At 41.5% G+C, this 20,416-nt stretch overlaps 1 protein-coding gene across 2 annotated transcripts; it reads left to right on the top strand.

The window, feature by feature from the left end:
- The first annotated feature begins 708 nt into the window (after nucleotides 1-708).
- On the top strand, nucleotides 709-20,313 carry LOC144888953 (alpha-ketoglutarate-dependent dioxygenase alkB homolog 7, mitochondrial-like). Of its 2 annotated transcripts, XM_078768726.1 has the most exons (4): nucleotides 709-1,017; nucleotides 16,987-17,160; nucleotides 17,753-17,874; nucleotides 20,133-20,313. In XM_078768726.1, the coding sequence occupies exons 1-4, from the start codon at nucleotides 775-777 to the stop codon at nucleotides 20,260-20,262; spliced, it is 669 nt and encodes a 222-aa protein (XP_078624852.1). In that variant the 5' UTR covers nucleotides 709-774; the 3' UTR covers nucleotides 20,263-20,313. The 2 variants fall into 2 exon arrangements, 1 of the variants encoding a protein (XP_078624852.1); XR_013621483.1 differs by lacking the exons at nucleotides 709-1,017; nucleotides 16,987-17,160 and adding an exon at nucleotides 19,797-19,899 and having other exon boundaries at nucleotides 17,805-17,874.
- Nucleotides 20,314-20,416: the final 103 nt, after the last annotated feature.

The raw sequence follows: 20,416 nt of genomic DNA, 5'->3' as shown, positions 1-20,416 counted from the left end.
ATGCCCAGACAAATGGGCCCACTCACATACACGGGGAGATGGAGGAAGAGAAGTTCACGCGCCAAGCGGGCCCGCTTCGGTTGCTCCGGTAACAGCTCACTCGTGGTGTAGCCCTCTGGCGGTCACGGCATGTATCCAGGCAAAGGCAGGCAGGAGGAAGTCGCGCGTCTGTGGCCTGGCACCGGTCGTTCTTTACAGCGCGTGATTAATACTGCGCAGAGCGCGGCGAACAGGGCAAAGTTCGTGTACAACGACAATTCAATTCCTTCTGCGTTCTCGTGCCGTCCGTTCTCATGCGATCTCTCCTCATCTAAAACTAATCTCATGGGCTGCGCAACTCATCTGAGGTGGGGGGGGGGGGGGCTCAGAACAGGGTTATATTGAATTGTCGTATTGAACAGGCTCAGAACAGGAACAGGAACAGGAATACCGAGGACGATGGACGGACATTCCAGAGGTTCGGGTCCAAATCCGAATTTTAGATGTTTGTTTCACACACTCCAATTTATAACCGCAATTGTAAATCTGTCACCGTGGCGTAAACCTGTAAACCAATCATGCCCAGTTGAACGGTGTATAGGTGTCACGTAGATTACAGAAGCTGGATTGCCATTACCCGCGTCATTTTGCTTACTGTACGTACTGTACGTAGAGTAATGCCCATTTGTAATGATAGGTGGCTTGCCTGTTGGTGTTGTGTGTGCTTAACCCAAATGGCATAGGTGTATCACTTCGGACAATATAATTGTGGAAAGAAAGGTACGAACTAGTACTATGACGTGGACTGTTTGCTCCCAGTTAGGCCGCGTGTCTCGGTTAGCGAAGGCTAAAGTGTCACGACCCACCGCTCCCGGACCCTTCGAGCGCCGCCGCTTTGCCGCGCCTTCCGCGCCGCGACCGCCCGACGGGTTCGGTGTCTGTGAGGAGTTCGTGAGTCTGCGAGAGGAGCAGATTTTACTGGACGAAGTGGAGCCTTCGTTTCGGAAAATGAAGTTCCAGTTCGACCACTGGGACGATGTGAGCTTATCTCCCTCTGATTTGTGTTATTTACTCGATTTCTTGCTTCGCTCTGACCTTGAGCATTTCGTTATTGATTAAATGACATTTCCTCGTCACATTCGTTGTCGATTTCTGTTCAATCTGCCACTTGTTTGACCGCCTTGGCACCTCACCCTCTGCACTTCAATCTCCAGCCCCTATGTTTTTCTTTGAAACCCCGCCTCTTTAAAACCTCGCTCCGCCCTCTGCACGTCAATCTCCGCCCCCTCTTTTTCTTTGAAACCCTGCCTCTTTAAAACCTTCTCGCTCCGCCCTCACTTCAATCTCCGCCCCCTCTATTTTTCTTTGAAACCCCGCCTCTTTAAAACCTTCTTGCTCCGCCCTCTGCACTTCCATCTCCGCCTCCTCTATTTTTCTTTGAAACCCCGCCGTTTTAAAACCTTCTCGCTCCACCCTCTGCACTTCAATCTCCGCCCCCTCTATTTTTCTTTGAAACCCCACCTCTTTAAAATCTTCTCGCTCCGCCCTCTGCATGTCAATCTCCGCCCCCTCTATTTTTCTTTGAAACCCCGCCTCTTTAAAATCTTCTCGCTCCGCCCTCTGCACATCAATCTCCGCCCCCTCTGTTTTTCTTTGAAACCCCGCCTCTTTAAATCTTCTCGCTCCACCCTCTGTATTTTATCACGCTCCGCCCTCTCCGTACAGTCCTGCCTTTGATCTTCACAAACTCCACCTTCTGTCAGGTCTCTGATCAGTGCACCCTCTGCATGATCTTTTCATGCTCTACCCCTTGCACAATGTCTGTCTGCTCCCTCTGCCACTGTTTGTACTGCACCATTCGTACTCCTTTCACAGCTGGAAAATGGTCTTTGTTTTCTATACCGCTCTACTTTTATTTCCTGTCTTTGCTACTTCCACCTTTGCCAGGAAATGTTGTTTTGGAACCCATGCATTCATTGTGTTCTTTAACTTCTCAAAGGCTTCCTTTCACAATTTTATTTTGTTGTTTTAAACATGTAAATGAGTGAGCAACATTGGCAATCATTGATAATCCATGTTATATGTCACCTTTCTCCTAATCAAAAATAAAGCATGGAATCAACAATTGCAACAGGGCACACTCACCTCTAAGCTGTGCAGCCTGGATTTGAATCCCGATCCAGCCATAAACTGTCATCCCAGTGTTTCACAGGCAGGTTGAGCCGTCAATGTGTGTAACATTCATCAATGTTCAGCATTTATACACTTATGGTCTTGATTGCAGCCCTTATCTTATTCCTCAGATTTGCAATATCGGTAAGCTTCGTTCGGTACACCAGGTCCTTCACATAACCATATGAAAAAACATCCAGAGGCGTTATGTCCAGCAAACGTGGTGCCCACAGTTTCGGATCGTCGCACCCAATCCATCAATCATTGAAGTGTTCATTGAAGAAATTGTGCACTATAAGACTCCAGTGTGGGGGAGCTCTGTATTGTTGGTAAATGACCTCTTTCCATCAGATCCACCAATTGCGGGAGTACAAGGTTCTCCAACATATTCAGCTAATAATTGTCAGACTTTATAGTGGCTTCAGCAGAGAAGAATGGCCCAATGACTCGGTGATGCATGAGGCCGCACAACACGTTAACCTTTAGGCTGTTGTGGAAGTGTAACTCAGTGTAACGTATTGATTGGCACTGGTAACTCATTGATTAAATCTGGTAACGAAGCAGAATGTGCACGAACATGGTAATCTCTTGAAACACCTGGTCACAGCCCCAGGCTAGAGCACCCTCCTACTGTGTAAATGGAAATCACAGCAGGAGGGGTGCGAGCTGATGCCAGGACTTGGTGCAATGCATGACCTCGGGGCATTAGCGGAGAAAGGATTAACGTTTCAGCGGACAGGGGATTAAGTCCAGTTTGTCGATATAAACGAGAGCAAACGTTGAGTAAAAAGGACTTGCCACGATAACTCCTGCTCGACGGAGCGAACGAGTGCTCATCATCAGACCCTCTGCCCGACGGGAGTGGCGGAGGAACATCGGCCGAACGAGAAGGACCATGCGAAAAGAGTTAACCTGGTCCATTGAATTAAGCGGTATTATTTGGTAATTGGAAATGAAATGAATAACCAGTTAATAAACCAGACCTTTTGTAAAACCTGTGTCCGGTCATTGGAGTCTTGAGTCTCCCGCAATACTTCCCCGACAATTTGGAGGCACCGCTGACATCAATTGTACAAACAAGTCTTTAAAAGGTGAGTGTGTCTTGTTTTGTCCAATATGATTTACGAACTTGGAAGTTATGTGTACATACATGGGGGAGCAGGTGGTCTGGGGCTTCCTTGCGCACCGATGCCGCGATATAGGTGGCGTGACCCATCACGAATGGTACTTCGATAAACGACTGTAGCTATCATTCGTGTTTTTCTAAATGATTTCTGTAAATACGTATTTTTTGCGCTGGTCATTAAGGGTCTTACTGTGACCTGGGAGCAAACGGAGCATGCGTGCACCATGCGACCATTTGCTTCCAAGACGTGTAAGGCCGGTACACTCGTTTATACACCCGCACACGTGTAAAGTACTTCTTTTTTTTTGCACTTGTTCAAATCACGCGACTTGCTCGGCGTGCGACAGGGAACCGGGAAATGGAATTATATTTATATATATATTTTTACCTCATTCCAATTTATGGTATTGCGACAAAACGGCTTATATCTTTGGAACGACTGGTCGGATTTAGACAAATTAAACGGAATTGTGTAGGACGAAAGCCGTGGGTCCAAAGTAAAAAAAAAAAAAAAAAAAAAAAAGGGGGGGGGGTGGAGGAGAGAATTTTTTTTTCAGTTTTCCCGCCATATCTAAAACTCGTTCGATCAACAAATAAATTCATGACAGACAATCCCACCTCATGCCGGTCCAGAATTATTGTGAAAGATGGCGATTGGATAAAAATTGCATACCAACACTCCCTCACTGTCCCTCATTGTCCCTCATGTCCATTCCGGCACCCTGTCTCTTGCTCCCGCTCCTTCTCCCTCCCCTCCCTCTAGTTCTCATAGGCGGACGTTTTGCGAGAAGCAAAGCGTTTTGCAGGAATCTTCCAGGAAACAAAACCAGTGCTGTTGTTTTTTTGACGAAATTTGTCAGACAGATAGCATGGGTGACACGGACGAAATGATTGGATTTTGGTGAAGACCCAGGTGCGAATCCGGCTACGAGAATTGTTTAAAGTGATTCTTCACCATCAAGAGATCGGGTGAAAAGCGATATACATTATATTTAACATAATATACTTATTAATGTTATTATTTTAATATTATTCATATATTTAAAAAAGTTATGGATGAGTGAATGAACCTGGTGGATGAGTTGGGGAGGTGACGAGAACACGCCGATTACATTTTGGTTCAGGTCCGAATCCAGATCCGGCCTATCAGTGGGATACAAAACATAAACTGTTCACCAAGGCGGAGATATGCTCTCTCCTGAGCGTCGTTCTAGTTGTGTGTTTGTTCGTCTGGGCGATATCTTAGCCATCCTTTGAGCTAGGAAGCTGAAATTTGGGAAATTGGTGAACAAGTGCTTTTGAAAAAATAATCTATCTATAATTCCAGTAATCTCTGTGTGTGTGTGTGTGTGTGTGTGTGTGTGTGTGTGTGTGTGTGTGTGTGTGTGTGTGTGTGTGTGTGTGTGTGTGTGGGTCTGTCTGTCTGTCTGTATGCGACCGCTGTTTCTCGACAACTACCGGTCCGATATACTTGAAACTTGCCAGGTATATTGCTGGGGACCCGAGGATGTGCCTTTTCAAGGTTTAAAATTAATCGGACAAGTGGTTCCCAAGGTATGGTCACTGTACTCGCAAGCCGTTCGCTTTGGCTTTGCGAATGGACCAAACCATTTCATGTAAATAGAGGGGGGGGGGGGGGGGTTCTACCGTACTCGCAAGCCGTTCGCTTTGGCTTTGCGAATGGACCAAACCATTTCATGTAAATAGAGGGGGGGGGGGGTTCTGTGGTCGTTCGCTTTGGCTTTGCGAATGGACCAAACCATTTCATGTAAATAGAGGGGGGGGGGGGGGGTTCTGTGGTCGTTACTCCCACGTGGTTTCAAAGAAAATTTGTTGTTGTTGTTTGCACGCATTTTTTTTGCAAGCACGTACGGGCAAGCACATACGTGCGGGCACGCCCTAGTATACGTGCGGGCACGCCGTGACAAGATATGGGATTTTAATGGGATTTTAATGGGATATTGGTTTAGGAATGTTAAGAGGTCATTGCAATGTGATAATTACTTGTGATCATTTGTTGTTGCAACGTTTTGGGAACATTTAAATGTTGGGTTTTGCTGACGTTTCCACAACGTCGCCACAACGTTTCACTTTCGTTGTTGCAACGTTTTGCTCCAACGTTTTGTGAACATTTAAATGTTGGGTTTTGCTGACGTTTCCACAATGTCGCCACAACGTTTCACTTTCGTTGTTGCAACGTTTTGCTCCAACGTTTTGTGAACATTTAAATGTTGGGTTTTGCTGACGTTTCCACAACGTCGCCACAACGTTTCACTTTCGTTGTTGCAACGTTTTGCTCCAACGTTTTGTGAACATTTAAATGTTGGGTTTTGCTGACGTTTCCACAACGTCGCCACAACGTTTCACTTTCGTTGTTGCAACGTTTTGCTCCAACGTTTTGTGAACATTTAAATGTTGGGTTTTGCTGACGTTTCCACAACGTCGCCACAACGTTTCACTTTCGTTGTTGCAACGTTTTGCTCCAACGTTTTGGGAACATTTAAATGTTGGGTTTTGCTGACGTTTCCACAACGTCGCCACAACGTTTCACTTTCGTTGTTGCAACGTTTTGCTCCAACGTTTTGTGAACATTTAAATGTTGGGTTTTGCTGACGTTTCCACAACGTCGCCACAACGTTTCACTTTCGTTGTTGCAACGTTTTGCTCCAACGTTTTGGGAACATTTAAATGTTGGGTTTTGCTGACGTTTCCACAACGTCGCCACAACGTTTCACTTTCGTTGTTGCAACGTTTTGCTCCAACGTTTTGGGAACATTTAAATGTTGGGTTTTGCTGACGTTTCCACAACGTCGCCACAACGTTTCACTTTCGTTGTTGCAACGTTTTGCTCCAACGTTTTGGGAACATTCAAATGTTGTGTTTTGCTGACGTTTCCACAACGTCGCTACAACGTTTCACTTTCGTTGTTGCAACGTTTTGCTCCAACGTTTTGGGAACATTCAAATGTTGTGTTTTGCTGACGTTTCCACAACGTCACTACAACGTTTCACTTTCGTTGTTGCAACGTTTTGCTCCAACGTTTTGGGAACATTCAAATGTTGTGTTTTGCTGACGTTTCCACAACGTCGCTACAACGTTTCACTTTCGTTGTTGCAACGTTTTGCTCCAACGTTTTGGGAACATTCAAATGTTGTGTTTTGCTGACGTTTCCACAACGTCGCTACAACGTTTCACTTTCGTTGTTGCAACGTTTTGCTCCAACGTTTTGGGAACATTCAAATGTTGTGTTTTGCTGACGTTTCCACAACGTCGCTACAACGTTTCACTTTCGTTGTTGCAACGTTTTGCTCCAACGTTTTGGGGACACTCAAATGTTAAGTAAATCGGATAAGAATTCACGAGTTATTTAATTATTAGCGATTAAGGAAGTACTTATTTAATTAATTACATTTCGTATTAAATTACAGTAATTACATTACAGTAATTACCTGAGGTAATTACAGTAATTACAGTTCCGGTAATTACAGTAATTACAGTAATCATTACAGTAATTGCAGTAATCTTATTACAGTAATTACATTACATTAACTCAGGCACCTTTTGAGTAAGGAAGCTGATATTTGGACATGACACTGACCAAGTGATGTGGCTGTCAAGGAAACTTTTGATTTATTGATTAATCATTTAATAAATTAACTCGTTGATTTATAAATGACTTATTTAATTAAAAGTCCTCAGAGATACATCTTCGGATGAGATACTTGCAGATTGGTTATGCTATGAGCCAATTGATTAAGGAAAATATTTTGTGATGGCCATATTGGCAATTTCGTGGCCATATTCGTGGCAACTCAGTTAGTGCCACTGCACCTTTAAAATGCATCCCTGCGTTCATTTTTCGATCGATTGAGTTGAAATTTTGAACAATCGGATCTGGACTGTCGTTGTTAACGACTCTAGCACGCACTCGTCCAATCAGGATGGAGCGGTATGGTCCCCGGATCATCACTGCCCGCAGTGTTAATTAGTTTTACTTTTTTCTCTTGGTCATATAATTTTGAAGACATGCATGTCATGATAGAGGAAATGTTTGTTCTGTTGAACGGAATAAATGTTGTTTATTTGTGTGGGTGTGTATTTCTTGTGTATTTTGGATATATTTTCACGACTAATTCCAGTTAACATCCTGCAAAATTTGCTCGTTTGCTGGCCGAGTCGAAATTGCATTGAGTTCCTATGGCATGCGCCATTAAAAGCGCTGTGTAATGGTTGAGCTCCCTTTATTTCGTTTTGGTCATGCGGATGAGCAGACAAAGTGACGAATGCTGCGGCTGGAGCAGTAGAAGCGATGTTTTTTAATGGAAACGATGTAATGAGTAATTAAAAGTGGGAGGGGGCAACACCACGCATACCTCTTTTAAGGTGTGTATAAACCCTGGAATAAACGTGGGAGGGGGCAACACCACGCATACCTCTTTTAAGGTATGTATAAACCCTGGAATATTTCAGCAATCAATACAATGCTGAAACTATGTAAGTTAAGTTAATGAGTAATTTAATAAGTAATTTAATGAGTAATTTAATGAGTAATTTAATGAGTAATTTAATGAGTAATTTAATGAGTAATTTAATAAGTAATTTAATGAGTAATTTAATGAGTAATTTAATAAGTAATTTAATGAGTAATTTAATGAGTAATTTTATGAGTAATTTAATAAGTAATTTAATAAGTAATTTAATGAGTAATTTAATGAGTAATTTAATGAGTAATTTAATGAGTAATTTAATAAGTAATTTAATGAGTAATTTAATGAGGAATTTAATGAGGAATTAAAAGTGGGAGGGGGCAACACCACGCATACCTCTTTTAAGGTGTGTATAAACCCTGGAATAAACGTGGGAGGGGGCAACACCACGCATACCTCTTTAAAGGTGTGTATAAACCCTGGAATATTTCAGCAATCAATACGATGCTGAAATGATGTGATTACTGTGTAAGATGGTCGACATTGGGTTTGTTTGGGTTTGTTTATTTTTGTGGGTGTGTATTTTTTGTGTATTTTGGATATATTTTCACGACTAATTCCAGTTAACATCCTGCAAAATTTGCTCGTTTTATGGCCGAGTCGAAATTGCGTTGAGGTCCTATGGCATGCGCCATTAAAAGCACTGTGTAATGGTTGAGCTCCCTTTATTTCGTTTTGGTCATGCAGATGAGCAGACAAAATGACGAATGCTGCGGCTGGAGCAGTGGAAGCGATTTTTGAATTGTTCAATGATTATTCGATATTGTTATGACTTATTGTCAATAGGTATACTAAGTGGCCATGAGGTAGCCTGTTGCTATGTACAGTTTTATTCTATTGTTGATTATACCACATAGCTGTGGTGATAAAGGAAATGTTCGTTTTAAATAGATGATTATGATATGACCATGACTATAAAATCATGATGATTATTATGAATGATATCATAGGGTTCAAATGCAGAATGATTGCATGAACTTGGGAAAGAACTTTCAAGCCCTATGGGATAAATTGGGTGTTACAAGTGATGGAGTTTCAAAATTTAGCATGATTGAAGGAATTTTAAAGTCTTATTTCAGGAGTTTTACGAAATTTAAATTGCCAAGAGATTTTGGGTACTATTAAAGGAAAAATGATGAGATTTTTTTTCCAATGAACTTTAATATCTGCCATCCATTTTGGCTGTCTCACGAATAAAGGATGAGTTGCCTTTAGTGGCTGCAAATAAAATTTGTGGAGACCAGGCAAAATGGGGAAATATGTCAGATATGACCCTAGGACAGGACGGTGATTCATCAATTGACATGAGGTACAAACCAGAGGTGACGACCGATGAGAGTCGATCTCAGTCAATGGATGGACCTGTCCTGACATCATTGGGGAAAGGGCTTATGCAAGGAGTCATTCAAAATGATTAATTTGATTTATTGATGAATATTGATGAATTAATTGAAATTGAATAAATTTAACTGAATAAATTGAACTGAATAAATTGAATTGAATATATTGATTGTTTGATTGATGAAAATGCGGTCTCAAGAAAGAAGCTTTGATATCTTTGCGAGATATTATCAATGTGGAGACAACCTGGGAAAATTGAGCAAGGTGATGAGTTTATATACAGATATATATGTGCGGTTACCATTGTGTGATTTCCCCGTCAAACAGAGCGGACACCTGAGGATTCACCCATTTCATACTGACCCTCCGGCTCATCTGCAAATACTGATCTGTGAGATTGGATTGTGCAAAAGCCACAGCTGAGGGAGATTCTCTGGAAATCACCGTGTGAACAGGTGGAGAGATCCTTCCTGGAGGTACGAGTGAAGCTTTAGAGGAACCTGGAACAAGCTACAACACATCCAACGCTACTTTGATAAAAGGCAGAATGGGAAATGGAGCCTGCAAGAATACACAAGGACAACCAGAAATTCCACAAAAAGGTGCTTGTACACATCATATGTACGACCATTATGGTGCCGAAGCTATAAGGCAGGTCGAGAATTGGTATTTGTGGACAAAGGGACATGATGAGGAGTTTCCAAGAGATGGTACATTTGAGCGAAGTCGATTGGAAAGATTGGAACAAAGATTGAAAGCCAGGAAGAGACAGAATCTAATGGTAGACTGGCTTGCATTCCATCTTTGGGATGGTGAATCCAGACAACGGGAACAGCAAGAACGGATAACGGATCTAGAACTTAAAATTAAAATAAAAAGGATACAGGATACAGTGGAGGAGACAAATGCACAACTGCCCTCGAAATTAGGAATGAAAGTGACAGTTGTCCCATCTGATTTCCAGTTGTCTCCCCAAAAAGGACGGTACAGAGAATTTTTTCGTGTTTCAGGAAATAACGAAAGATTGCAGTGGCAACTCAGGGATGTAGAGATGCAGCCCAGCAATACAAGTGCACAGGTGCACAGATCAGACAACGACAGAAACCGGTGTTTCGAGTGTGGAAAGATGGGACATTGGAGAAGAAGATGTCCGTATGTCAACAGGAAGACAAGTTTATGGGGCAAACCAAGATCAAGGGTACCAGTGCTTACCGGTACCTCAGACAATGATTAGGCCTTCATTGCTGCAAATCCCAAATGATGATTGGCCTCAACAGATTCGATTACTGGACAAACATGAATAACTGTCGATGATTCTTGTCTGAAAAGTTTTCAGAGCAAGAATGATTCATTTTTTCTTTTTGCTTGTTAACAAATTAATAATTAATTGATCAAATGCCAAAATTGGATCTTCTATTTTGGGCACAGCAATTTTAAATTTACAAAGTTTGGAACAATTGCATTGCAATTTTTTGGCAAACCAAGTGACAAGAGTCACATGATGATCAGGTGGGAATTTCGGACTAGTGTTCTGCACGATTGATAGGTCAGTGGTCGACTGACATGCAAATGGGTGTGTAGTCAAAATTTGGATAGATTATTGTGGAGGCTGAAAGGGTAATTTCAATGTGACATCATAGGGGTTTTCTAAGAATGGACTTTTGGTTTATTTGTGTATAAGCATTTTGAATTTGATTGACAAATTTAATGAAATTGAAATAAAATTGACACCCATCTGATCTGTAAATAATGGTTCCAACGCAAACAAATATGCATAATGCATGTGTGTGTGTGTTTTTGTGTATCAATCTTACAAGATTGTTGACACCGACAGTGTGCCTTGTCTGAAAATAGATAGTTCCATGTGGATGGGATCGCATATCGAGAGAATTAGTAAAATAAAATAGAAATATAATTTGATTATGAACATTATCCTTTTTGTCAAGGGAGATGGAATATAAAAATTTGATTTACTGAGTTATGAGCAGCCATTCATTGATAGTAAATTCATTGATAGTAAAAATTGGGAGTAATCTTGAGATTCCATTTTGATAGAATTTATATGAGAATCAAAGCTATTTATGGATATGAGCTTCATGGAAATGTGGGAGTACAAAATTGGCCAAATTTGGGAGAGGTCTTGCACTGACTTCCCAGAGTGCTCTGCTCACGGATTTTATATATATAAACTTGAATTTTATCAGCATATAAATTGTGCTGCATGTATGGTTGTGTATTAGGCATAGATGATATGGGAAAATAGTAAAGAATATCTTGCTGGTTGGAACTATTGTGAGTTTTAAAACGGAATGCATTGTGAATCTTAAACCAAGGGGCAGACATGAACGCGCTGTTACGTTATTTATACTCAGAACGCGATGTCACGTGTACCTGCAACATATTTGTTAAACTCGCACACCTATATTGGCATACTGGTGTCAGTAATACTCACTGGCTGCATAGAAATGGATGAGCAACAGTTAAGGGGGTTTAAAATAAAAACACTTACTTGGATATTTTCTACAAAAGTATGGGTTTCAATAAGTGGTAGCTGTACACATGGGATTCGTCAAATTAAGTTTTGGAGTTCAAACAAAGTCACTGGTTAACAGATGGGAATGGATAGTAAATAAATTCTACGATGCTGGGTAAATGAAGTGAGATATTACAAAGACTTATGAGAGCTATTGTTCTTCCTTGCAGCAGTGGGAGAAAATTTAGATCCAACATAATGAATCTATAAATGAATGTGATAGGGATAATATCCTCAATTTGTACTAATTATTTGATTGTGGGTAAAGAAATTAATTTATCGTAGTGGATTGTTAACAAGCAGCCTGAAATGTCCTGAGAGTGTGCATCCATGTAATCAGAAATCCCAGATTTGTTTTTTACAAACAACATTTTGGTAGAGATCTTATGTGGACGAATACTTGCTTGGTAGATAAAAACGGTACTGCATGTTGGCAGCCACTTCGGTGGCCATTTAGGCCGAACAAATAGGGAGAAACTGTAATTGAATATGTAATTTACAGATGAGTATTTGGGAAGTAAAAAGGGAATTTATTGATTTGGGAGACATTTTTCGAAGGTTTATTAAAGTGTTGCAATATGACATTTGGCAAGGAAAATTATTGGATGGGAAAATTAGATCTGTTTATAAAATGAGTTTGTTGACCCACTGAAGTTAATTCTTTGAATTGTTGTTTAATTAGCATTTTTTGTTCAAATTGGAAATAGTTTGGTAGAGCTTTGGATAAAACCTTTGGTTGCGGTATCTTGGAACGAAATGATAAACCATAGGAGATTGATAAGAATAGAAACGAATATGGACCCAAAATAGAAAGTTGGATTCATGCCTCTCATTGCAAGCAAGCACATGGGGCTAAGGTGGACGATCCCACAGAAAATGAGGCTGCACCTAGCAGCCCAGCAGAACATTCAGTGGCAGATAAATGATAGTCGTGATTTACAATCATTTGAATTACATTTTAACACCCCTTGCATTGATAAACATTACATTTTCAACATGTGATATTCCTACTTGAGATAGCGACATTTATTTGCCTACATGACATACAATTACCTACTGATATTAGTACAGCATGAGTGATAATGTAGCACAATTACACTCATGATCAAGGGAGTTAGGTGGACCCCGGGATATAAGGGAATCAGGGAAAGGCAAATAATCAGATTGATGTTAAAGAATAAGGAATTTTTAGGGATTTTCTTTCATTAACCTGTTAGGAAGGTTATTAGTTACGATGTTGAATTTTATTGACATGTAATTATGTTATAGGTACGGACATATACAAGGGGTAGCTCACATGTTTTACAGATGGATACAGGTGGGACAAAGGGAAACACCTTATCAAGACAAGCCGACCAATCAAGGGAAACCAGAGACTTCTACTTCAGATACTCCTTGAAAATGGTGATATTTATCCTAGGAATGGGTTCTCTAGTAGTGGGGACTCTGTGTTGTATGGATTATTTTGGGGTAATGAGGGAACAAAACGCAACACCAGCAAATGATATACAGATATATGATCATGCGGAACGACAAAAGCAGAAGAGAAGTTTGATGAAGGATAAAGACACACCTTTAGAACCCGATGGATTACACGGGATTAATACTTTTTTACATTTAGCCCATACAAGGGCTGCTATAGCAAATGAAAGTAATTGTTGGATATGTACACAAATGCTGCATTCTAGTGAGATCGGAGTACCATTGGAGGCAGTTCCTTTTGGTTGGGCGGAGTTATGTAGCCGCTTCCCTCACACCCTGATAGCATCAGATTTTAACGGCCAACTGTCCGGGAAAGTGGGATGGCAAAAAGGGGGATATAATTGTAACCAATTTAAGGACAGTTATAGACCTACATATGATAAGAACAAAATGCCCTCTTACATGACCGTCCAGCAGCAAATGACAGGATTAATGTGTATCACCAGACCCCAAACGCCTACGCATAACAGGTCTATGGGAACCTCTAAATGCCACAATTATGGTCACGAAGAAGGCTGGATGAGAACACCTGTCCCACTAGGACCAAATGGCACGAAGGGTTTAGCTTTATATTGGGAAGGTATGTGGGGAATGGACAACACATGGACATATAATAATACGTATTTTATATGTGGACACAAGGCATATCCGTATCTTCCCTCGGGATGGTTCGGAACATGTTTTATGGGGTTTGTGCTTGCACACATGCGCCTGTTAACAAAGTCACCAACGCATATCCTGCATTCTAGGCAGAAAAGAACTATTAGCATGGGGGAATGGATTGGAATGGTAATATTTCCATTTTATGGAACCTGGAAGGCAGGGCGAGAACTCAGGCACATGGCATTGGCTATGGAGAAGTTGGCAAATAAAACAGCTAGTGGATTGGAAAAACTTACAAGAGAGCTGGCAACAACAAGAACGATGGCATTACAAAATCGTATGGCATTAGATATGCTGTTAGCAGAAAAAGGAGGTACATGTGCAGTCATTGGTACACATTGCTGTACGTACATACCTGATGAGTCAGAAGAAATTTATAACATAGCCGATACAATCAGACAAGAGGGAGCAAGATACCACGATTATATAAAAGGGGGTGCCTTTGCATGGTTGGGAAACACATTTGGAGGGGTGGTAGCTAAGATACTCCAATATTTGTTTGTTGGTTTAGTAGTTATATTGGCAATTGTTTTAGTGGTGGCTTGCTTGAAAGCCTTAGTGATGGTGTGTTTGAATAAAGTAACCAACAACACGATGATAACGCATGAAGTGACAAATGAGGAAAGAAATGTGGAACCAGAAAAGGAAGACTTTTATGGCGACATAAATACTGAGATTAAAAGATTAAATCAAGTGATGTTGCAAATGAATACAGTAGAATTAAGATAATGGCATAACGACAATGTTATGAGTTGTGTCAATTACAATATCAGTGAACTCATATCACCACGAGTGCCACACTGTTAAGGGAAAAAAGAGGGAAAAGAAAAAAGTGGAGAGGAATTATGGTAATAATACATTATGCTTAATTTGTTGGTTTGGGAAAATTGTTGTTGGGAATTAGGTATTCCCGTTTGTGATTGTAATCATATACAATTTATTTTCTTAGAGTAGTGCTAAAATACCTGCATGAGTTAATTTTTGAACTATATTAACCTGAAAGCAATTGTGGATGCTATTCTTAGTTTAGGAGTGAAATACATACCTGATTGAATATTATTTGTGTGACGCATAAAGATGAATATAACTTTTTGTGTTAAGGGAAAACAACAAATTGTTGAATGTGAAACTGTCGGAAGATATACATGATTATGCTGTTTCATGGTAAGATGTACCCTATCTGATTCAGTGTGTGCGGAAAGCAGATTCAGATGTGACTGAGCATAAGGATAAGACGAGATCACATTTTGAAGGGAGTGCTAACGGAATTTGGAAGAAGTTCGAGAAAGAAAATTTGTGGCTAAAAATGAAGTTAATCATGGCATACACCCTCTTTCTCAAAGAATGATGAAGACATTCTCCCGTGTAACTTGGAGATGAATGCCCGCAATACTTCCCCGACACTGTCATGCTCAAGTTCTCAGACCTCATGTGGAGGCTCAGAGCCACAAATCATGATATTATGTCTGTTAACTTTCCCAAAACATGGAAGGTTAACTCATTTGAGAAGAGCACGCATCATGGGAATCCGTCATCTCCGTCTCAGCATTCCAAAATATCCACTGAAAATGTGATTCATCGCATGCAGTCGTCCGGTTTAAGTGAACTTTCCATGTGTACAGCTGCAATCGCGTGTGCAGCACTTCATGTACTGTTGAGCAGTGTAGCTGCAGCTCCATGGTGGCAGTCCTAAAGGACTCATAGAGACTGCGCTCGAACGACTCACAAGTGTGTTCAACATCCTCACCACTCGTGCTTGGCTTTCTTCCATAGATCATCCTGAAGCGTTGTTGAACCCATGTAGATGATTTTGTCTTTATAAACCAGGAAACACATTGCGCTGTTTCTTGTGGGGGCACCATATGCAGCAAATGTCATCTACCATGTATCAGGAGACTCCTGGCACCAAAAAAAAATGTAAATAAAACTTTGAGGAATATTCTTTCACATGCAGCAAACCACATTGGGATATCCCATTTCATCGTTTTTTTATTTATTATGATTTGAATTTGGAATGGTAATTTGTGGAAACCCTGTACTTTGTGCCACATTGTATATAAGTCAACTCTGTGCAGGATAGTTCCTCACTGACCATAGCTTCCCCTCTCCCTCCTCCTACCTTCAAAGTCTCCCACTGCCAATTACGCTGCAGCAGCATCCCTCTCTGCAGATCTTGTGAAAATAAGCAACTGTTCATCATCCTGTAATGTCCTGTAATGCAGGAAAGAAACAATCCTCAATTTGTATCTCCATAACAAGCAGCTGGCAAACCCTACAATAGTTTATTTCTGTGGTTACTCTCTCATCTCTTGAGCTCCTGGGACTCGCCATCAGCTTTCATCTTTATTGGGCAGATCATATCGCCAAGCGAGCCTCCAAAGCCAGGTGCTGCATTGGAAAATACATGAGTTTCCAACCTTCTGCATGCAAGAAAAGTTTACACGAGACAAATAATGTCAGGAGATTCAGAGGCTACCGGAGGATCCCTCACTTTGCTGTCCTCTGAAGTTGGAGGCCTACAATATGAGGGAGGGAGTAGCTGTGCCACCCTCAAGGCTTTTCTGAAGTCTCATGGAATATGCTTCTCCATAGTAGACCACTGCTACTGCTTTCCATCTTGCCACCCTTAAAGCAATGACGTTTAAGGCCCACCTTGTCATCACCATCTTAGGCCAAAAGTCTGAATGTGAAGGTCAGCTTTTTGTTTATCATGAGCAAGTTAGTGGCGTTGCAGTCTTTAGGTCTATTTTCGGCTTGCTCTTGCTGTCCTCACCTGTCTTTCTAACTGTCACACACATTCTATCAGACTTGCCTTATGACTGTCACCAAGTCTAAACTCGTTGGTCACCTCCATTCACCCCCCCCCCCCCCCCAGTCACATTTTCTCTCACATATAGAACTTCCCGAATCTGTTGTCTCTTGCCTTTTCTCTCCAGGACCTTCACGTGTGCTGCCTACCTCATGGTGTCCCAATTTTACGACACCGATTGAGACCCTTCCCCCTTTCAACTGAAACTATTCGTACTGTGGTTAATCCTCACTTACATTCTTGTCCCTATTTCCTTCGCCACACTGTCTGTTGACACTTTTGTTCTGCTGTTCCATAAGCTTTGATATCCCTTGTTTAGAAAGTAAAAGCCTGTGGCCAATTTGCACTGTCCTGCAACCGATCTGTATAAACTAATAGGATTTTCTTCTCTTAGGCTATCCATGGCTATCATGAGATAGAGCGGGAGAAATGGAGTGCTGAGGCTGCCTCTCTGTTGCATAGAGTTTTTGAGACAGCATTTGGAACAAGAAGTGAAGTCAGCCCTCTGATCCACATCCTAGATTTGGATGCTCATGGGTACATCAAACCACATGTCGACAGCATCAAGGTGACATTCATTCATTCACCCATTTCTTCTTTGTAAGTAAATGACTAAAGGGGGGCCCGACAGGATGGCCTAGACCGAGAGGTATGCACACTCACCTCTAAGATGTCTGGCTTGGGTTTGAATCTCATCCCAGCGATAAACTGTCATCCTGGTGGTTCACAGGCAGGGCGATTCGTCAATGGGTGTGCCGTCCCTCTGACGTTAAATGGGCGTCCCATGTGCTGGCATTATTTGGTGGACGTTAAACATCTCATGGTGTCCTTCATGAAGAGCAGATGAGCTATCGCAAGCACCATGGCCAAAATTCAATATTTCTGGCATAACCTTAATTGAACGTCGTCAGGACTGGTTCGTTGAAGATTTGGGACAAGCTTCCCCCGGTCAACCCCACAAGGACGTAGGAATAATTGTGGCCGTTAAAGAAGTAGTAGATGACTGATAGATGGAGTGAAAAGGTGCTTCAACAGGTACAAGACCATTCCTGCCTTTTGTATCATCGGCTCTATTATGCTCTGCTTTAGACATAAGGAAGGAATTTTCCCAGTTAATAAGCAATGTTGGTATCAGCTAAGATGTTCTGGTGTCGATGCAGTTCTGTGGGAACACCATCGCTGGCCTCAGCTTGCTGTCCACCTGCGTCATACGTTTCGTACATGAAGGAACGGCTGAACAAATGGATATGCTGCTCAAACGGCGCTCCTTTTATATCATGCGGTGAGTAAAATGTTTGCAACTTTGTGCAATAGGCTACCAGTAATAGAAAAATCAACCCCCTGCTTTACCGCGTGATGAGTCTGTGCGAGACCGGACATTTTAAGAGAATCTTCCAGGTCATGGGCTACCCTTCACTCAGCTGCAAATGTTTCAAGGAGCCATCGAGAAAAAAAAAAGTCACAACAAAGATCCATCAGAACCAGTTGATGTGCTCCATCAGATCTTTGTATATATACTTATACCCCACTCCCCATTTTGCTCATACCCTTTGGGACTTGCTAACCTTGCTACCTTGTCGTTTAGCTGGAGCCTCGCAATCGGGATTGACAGGTCGATCCCAGAATCTTCACTCGTCGATCTGAACATTAAAAAAAAAGTATGGGAAGGGTCGTGGTTGTATGGTGGTTGTATTTGAAACTGCAGTGGCTGTGGGTCGCACACGCAAGCTGCTGGAGAGTTTTTAAAAGAGCTAAATGTGGGCGCACAGGTCAATCAGAAATTATTTGCATTTAAACGAACTGATTATCCATTAATGATGCAGTTGCTGTACTGCTGTGGCTGCCATACAGTTGTCGGTTGCTCATATCCAAAATGACGAGCGAGAAGCCGGGCCCGTCCAAGAAGGCATCTTTTCGCATTAGCCACCTGCTGGCGAAACATAAGAAACCATTCACCGATGAAGTTAATCAATGAGGCTATGACGGTTACTGCCGACAGCTTGTTTAAAGAAAGAAAAACAACGATGAAATTACGACAGCCATCAAGAGCATGCCACTTCTAAAGTAGCCAAAAGGGTGGAATCGCTGTCCGAGGACATGTCTCATCAAATACTGTGAATTTATCTTTAAAGACATCACATTGTGAATGTTTCTCATTGCAGTTTGATGCATCGGTATACACAATGGATACGGCCCAGCTGATTGTTTTAATTTGCATAGCATTCAAGACTCAGTAACAACGAACGACTTTCTCTCTTTTGCCACTTAGAGGACAAGAGGCGAGGATGTCTACAACGAATTTTAAAGGTGCACCGACATTGCTGGGTGCCAATGCAGGCCTTATTGCACTTTGCTGAAATGATCATGCATTTGCCTCCTTTGTCAATTACCACCGTGTTATCCACCAACAAGCGCTAGCGAGCAAGGATATCAACGTTTCTCATGTTATGACAGTTATCAAGATCGTCAACTCAATTATTGCTAGAGCTTGCACCATTGCTCGTTCAAATTGTTACTCGATGAGCTCGATGCCACCTGCAGTGAGCTCATCCTTCATGAAGATGTGAAGTGGTTAAGTCGAGGAAAAGTCCTCCAGAGATTTTTAGATCTGATTCCTGAAAATGTCACCTTTCCTAAATCAAATATAGGCAAAACTTAACGAGCTGAATCACGAACTGCAGGGGAGGGACAGGGACTTGTCACACATGATCAGTGCAGTGAATGCATTCAAGTTGAAACAAGGCCTGTGGTCCTCACAGTTAAAGAACAAGGTGACAGGACACTTCCCAAATCTGGAGAAAATCCTACAAAACACCAAAGAAGTGTTCCATAAAAATAAAATTGCATGACCACCTGACGATTGGAAAAGGAATTCAACAGACAATTTCAGGAGGGAGACGAGATGGAAGAAATCGTTTTGTCTCAAATAATTTTCTTGAAGTGGACATTGGAGAACTGAGCAAAATTTCAGCAGGTGTTTGACCAGAGCAGTGGACGTGACATGGAGATAATCACCATGCAAGATGACAGAGCTGAAAGCTAGGTCAAGGGAGAAAGAGTTTTGGGGAATTTCAAACAGAGAGAAGTACCCTCTTCTTACTTCCTGTGCACTCGAGGTGAAGGCCTACTCTAATTCCACATATGTCAGACGATGATTTCATCTGGGAAAAATCCATCTCACAAAGTATCGTCCTTATCTCACAGATGTCCATCTGATGGATTGTATGAGACTGGCCATCTCAAACGAGGACCCAGACTTCAAAGCACTCAGATAGTGTGCAAGCACAGGTGTCACACTAAGAACAAGGTGTGTTATGCATAAGCATATATATATATATATATTTAGTAAAGTAGAATTTTTTAAGGGGAGATCTTGGGTTGCATTTCGATTCTAAAAGTGATCTTATGTTTAAAAAGGTTGGAAACCACTGGGCTCGACCTAGACCCTTGCATTATGCAAACATTATTCACCTCTCCATGATTGGAGATATGTGTACACTGTGCAAAAGATCATGTCAGTTTTTAATCTCCCTTCCTCAGGGATAAAGTGCGATACATGTTCACTCACGAAATTCTAAAGAACGAAGAATCCTATTACGAAGGAAAACACATCCCGAGAAGCAGACGGATCGCCATCATTTGCCGGAACTTTCCAGAAGAGAAAACGTGAATCTATGAATTGTGTGAAAAAAAAAGTAAAAATAAAAGATGCAAAAAGAAATTTTATTCCTCCATCGTTTTGGGAAGTATGTTACATTGAACAAATAAATGACAAACCGTTTCAGTCGTTTTACACATTAGTCGACATCATCAAATTTACCTAC

This window comes from Myxine glutinosa, unplaced genomic scaffold (genome assembly GCF_964187855.1).
Source record: "Myxine glutinosa unplaced genomic scaffold, kmMyxGlut1.1 SCAFFOLD_205, whole genome shotgun sequence".
Taxonomy (NCBI): domain Eukaryota; kingdom Metazoa; phylum Chordata; class Myxini; order Myxiniformes; family Myxinidae; genus Myxine; species Myxine glutinosa.
The sequence above is the reverse complement of the archived record's forward strand: the minus strand, read 5'-3'. Positions and strand labels throughout refer to the sequence as shown.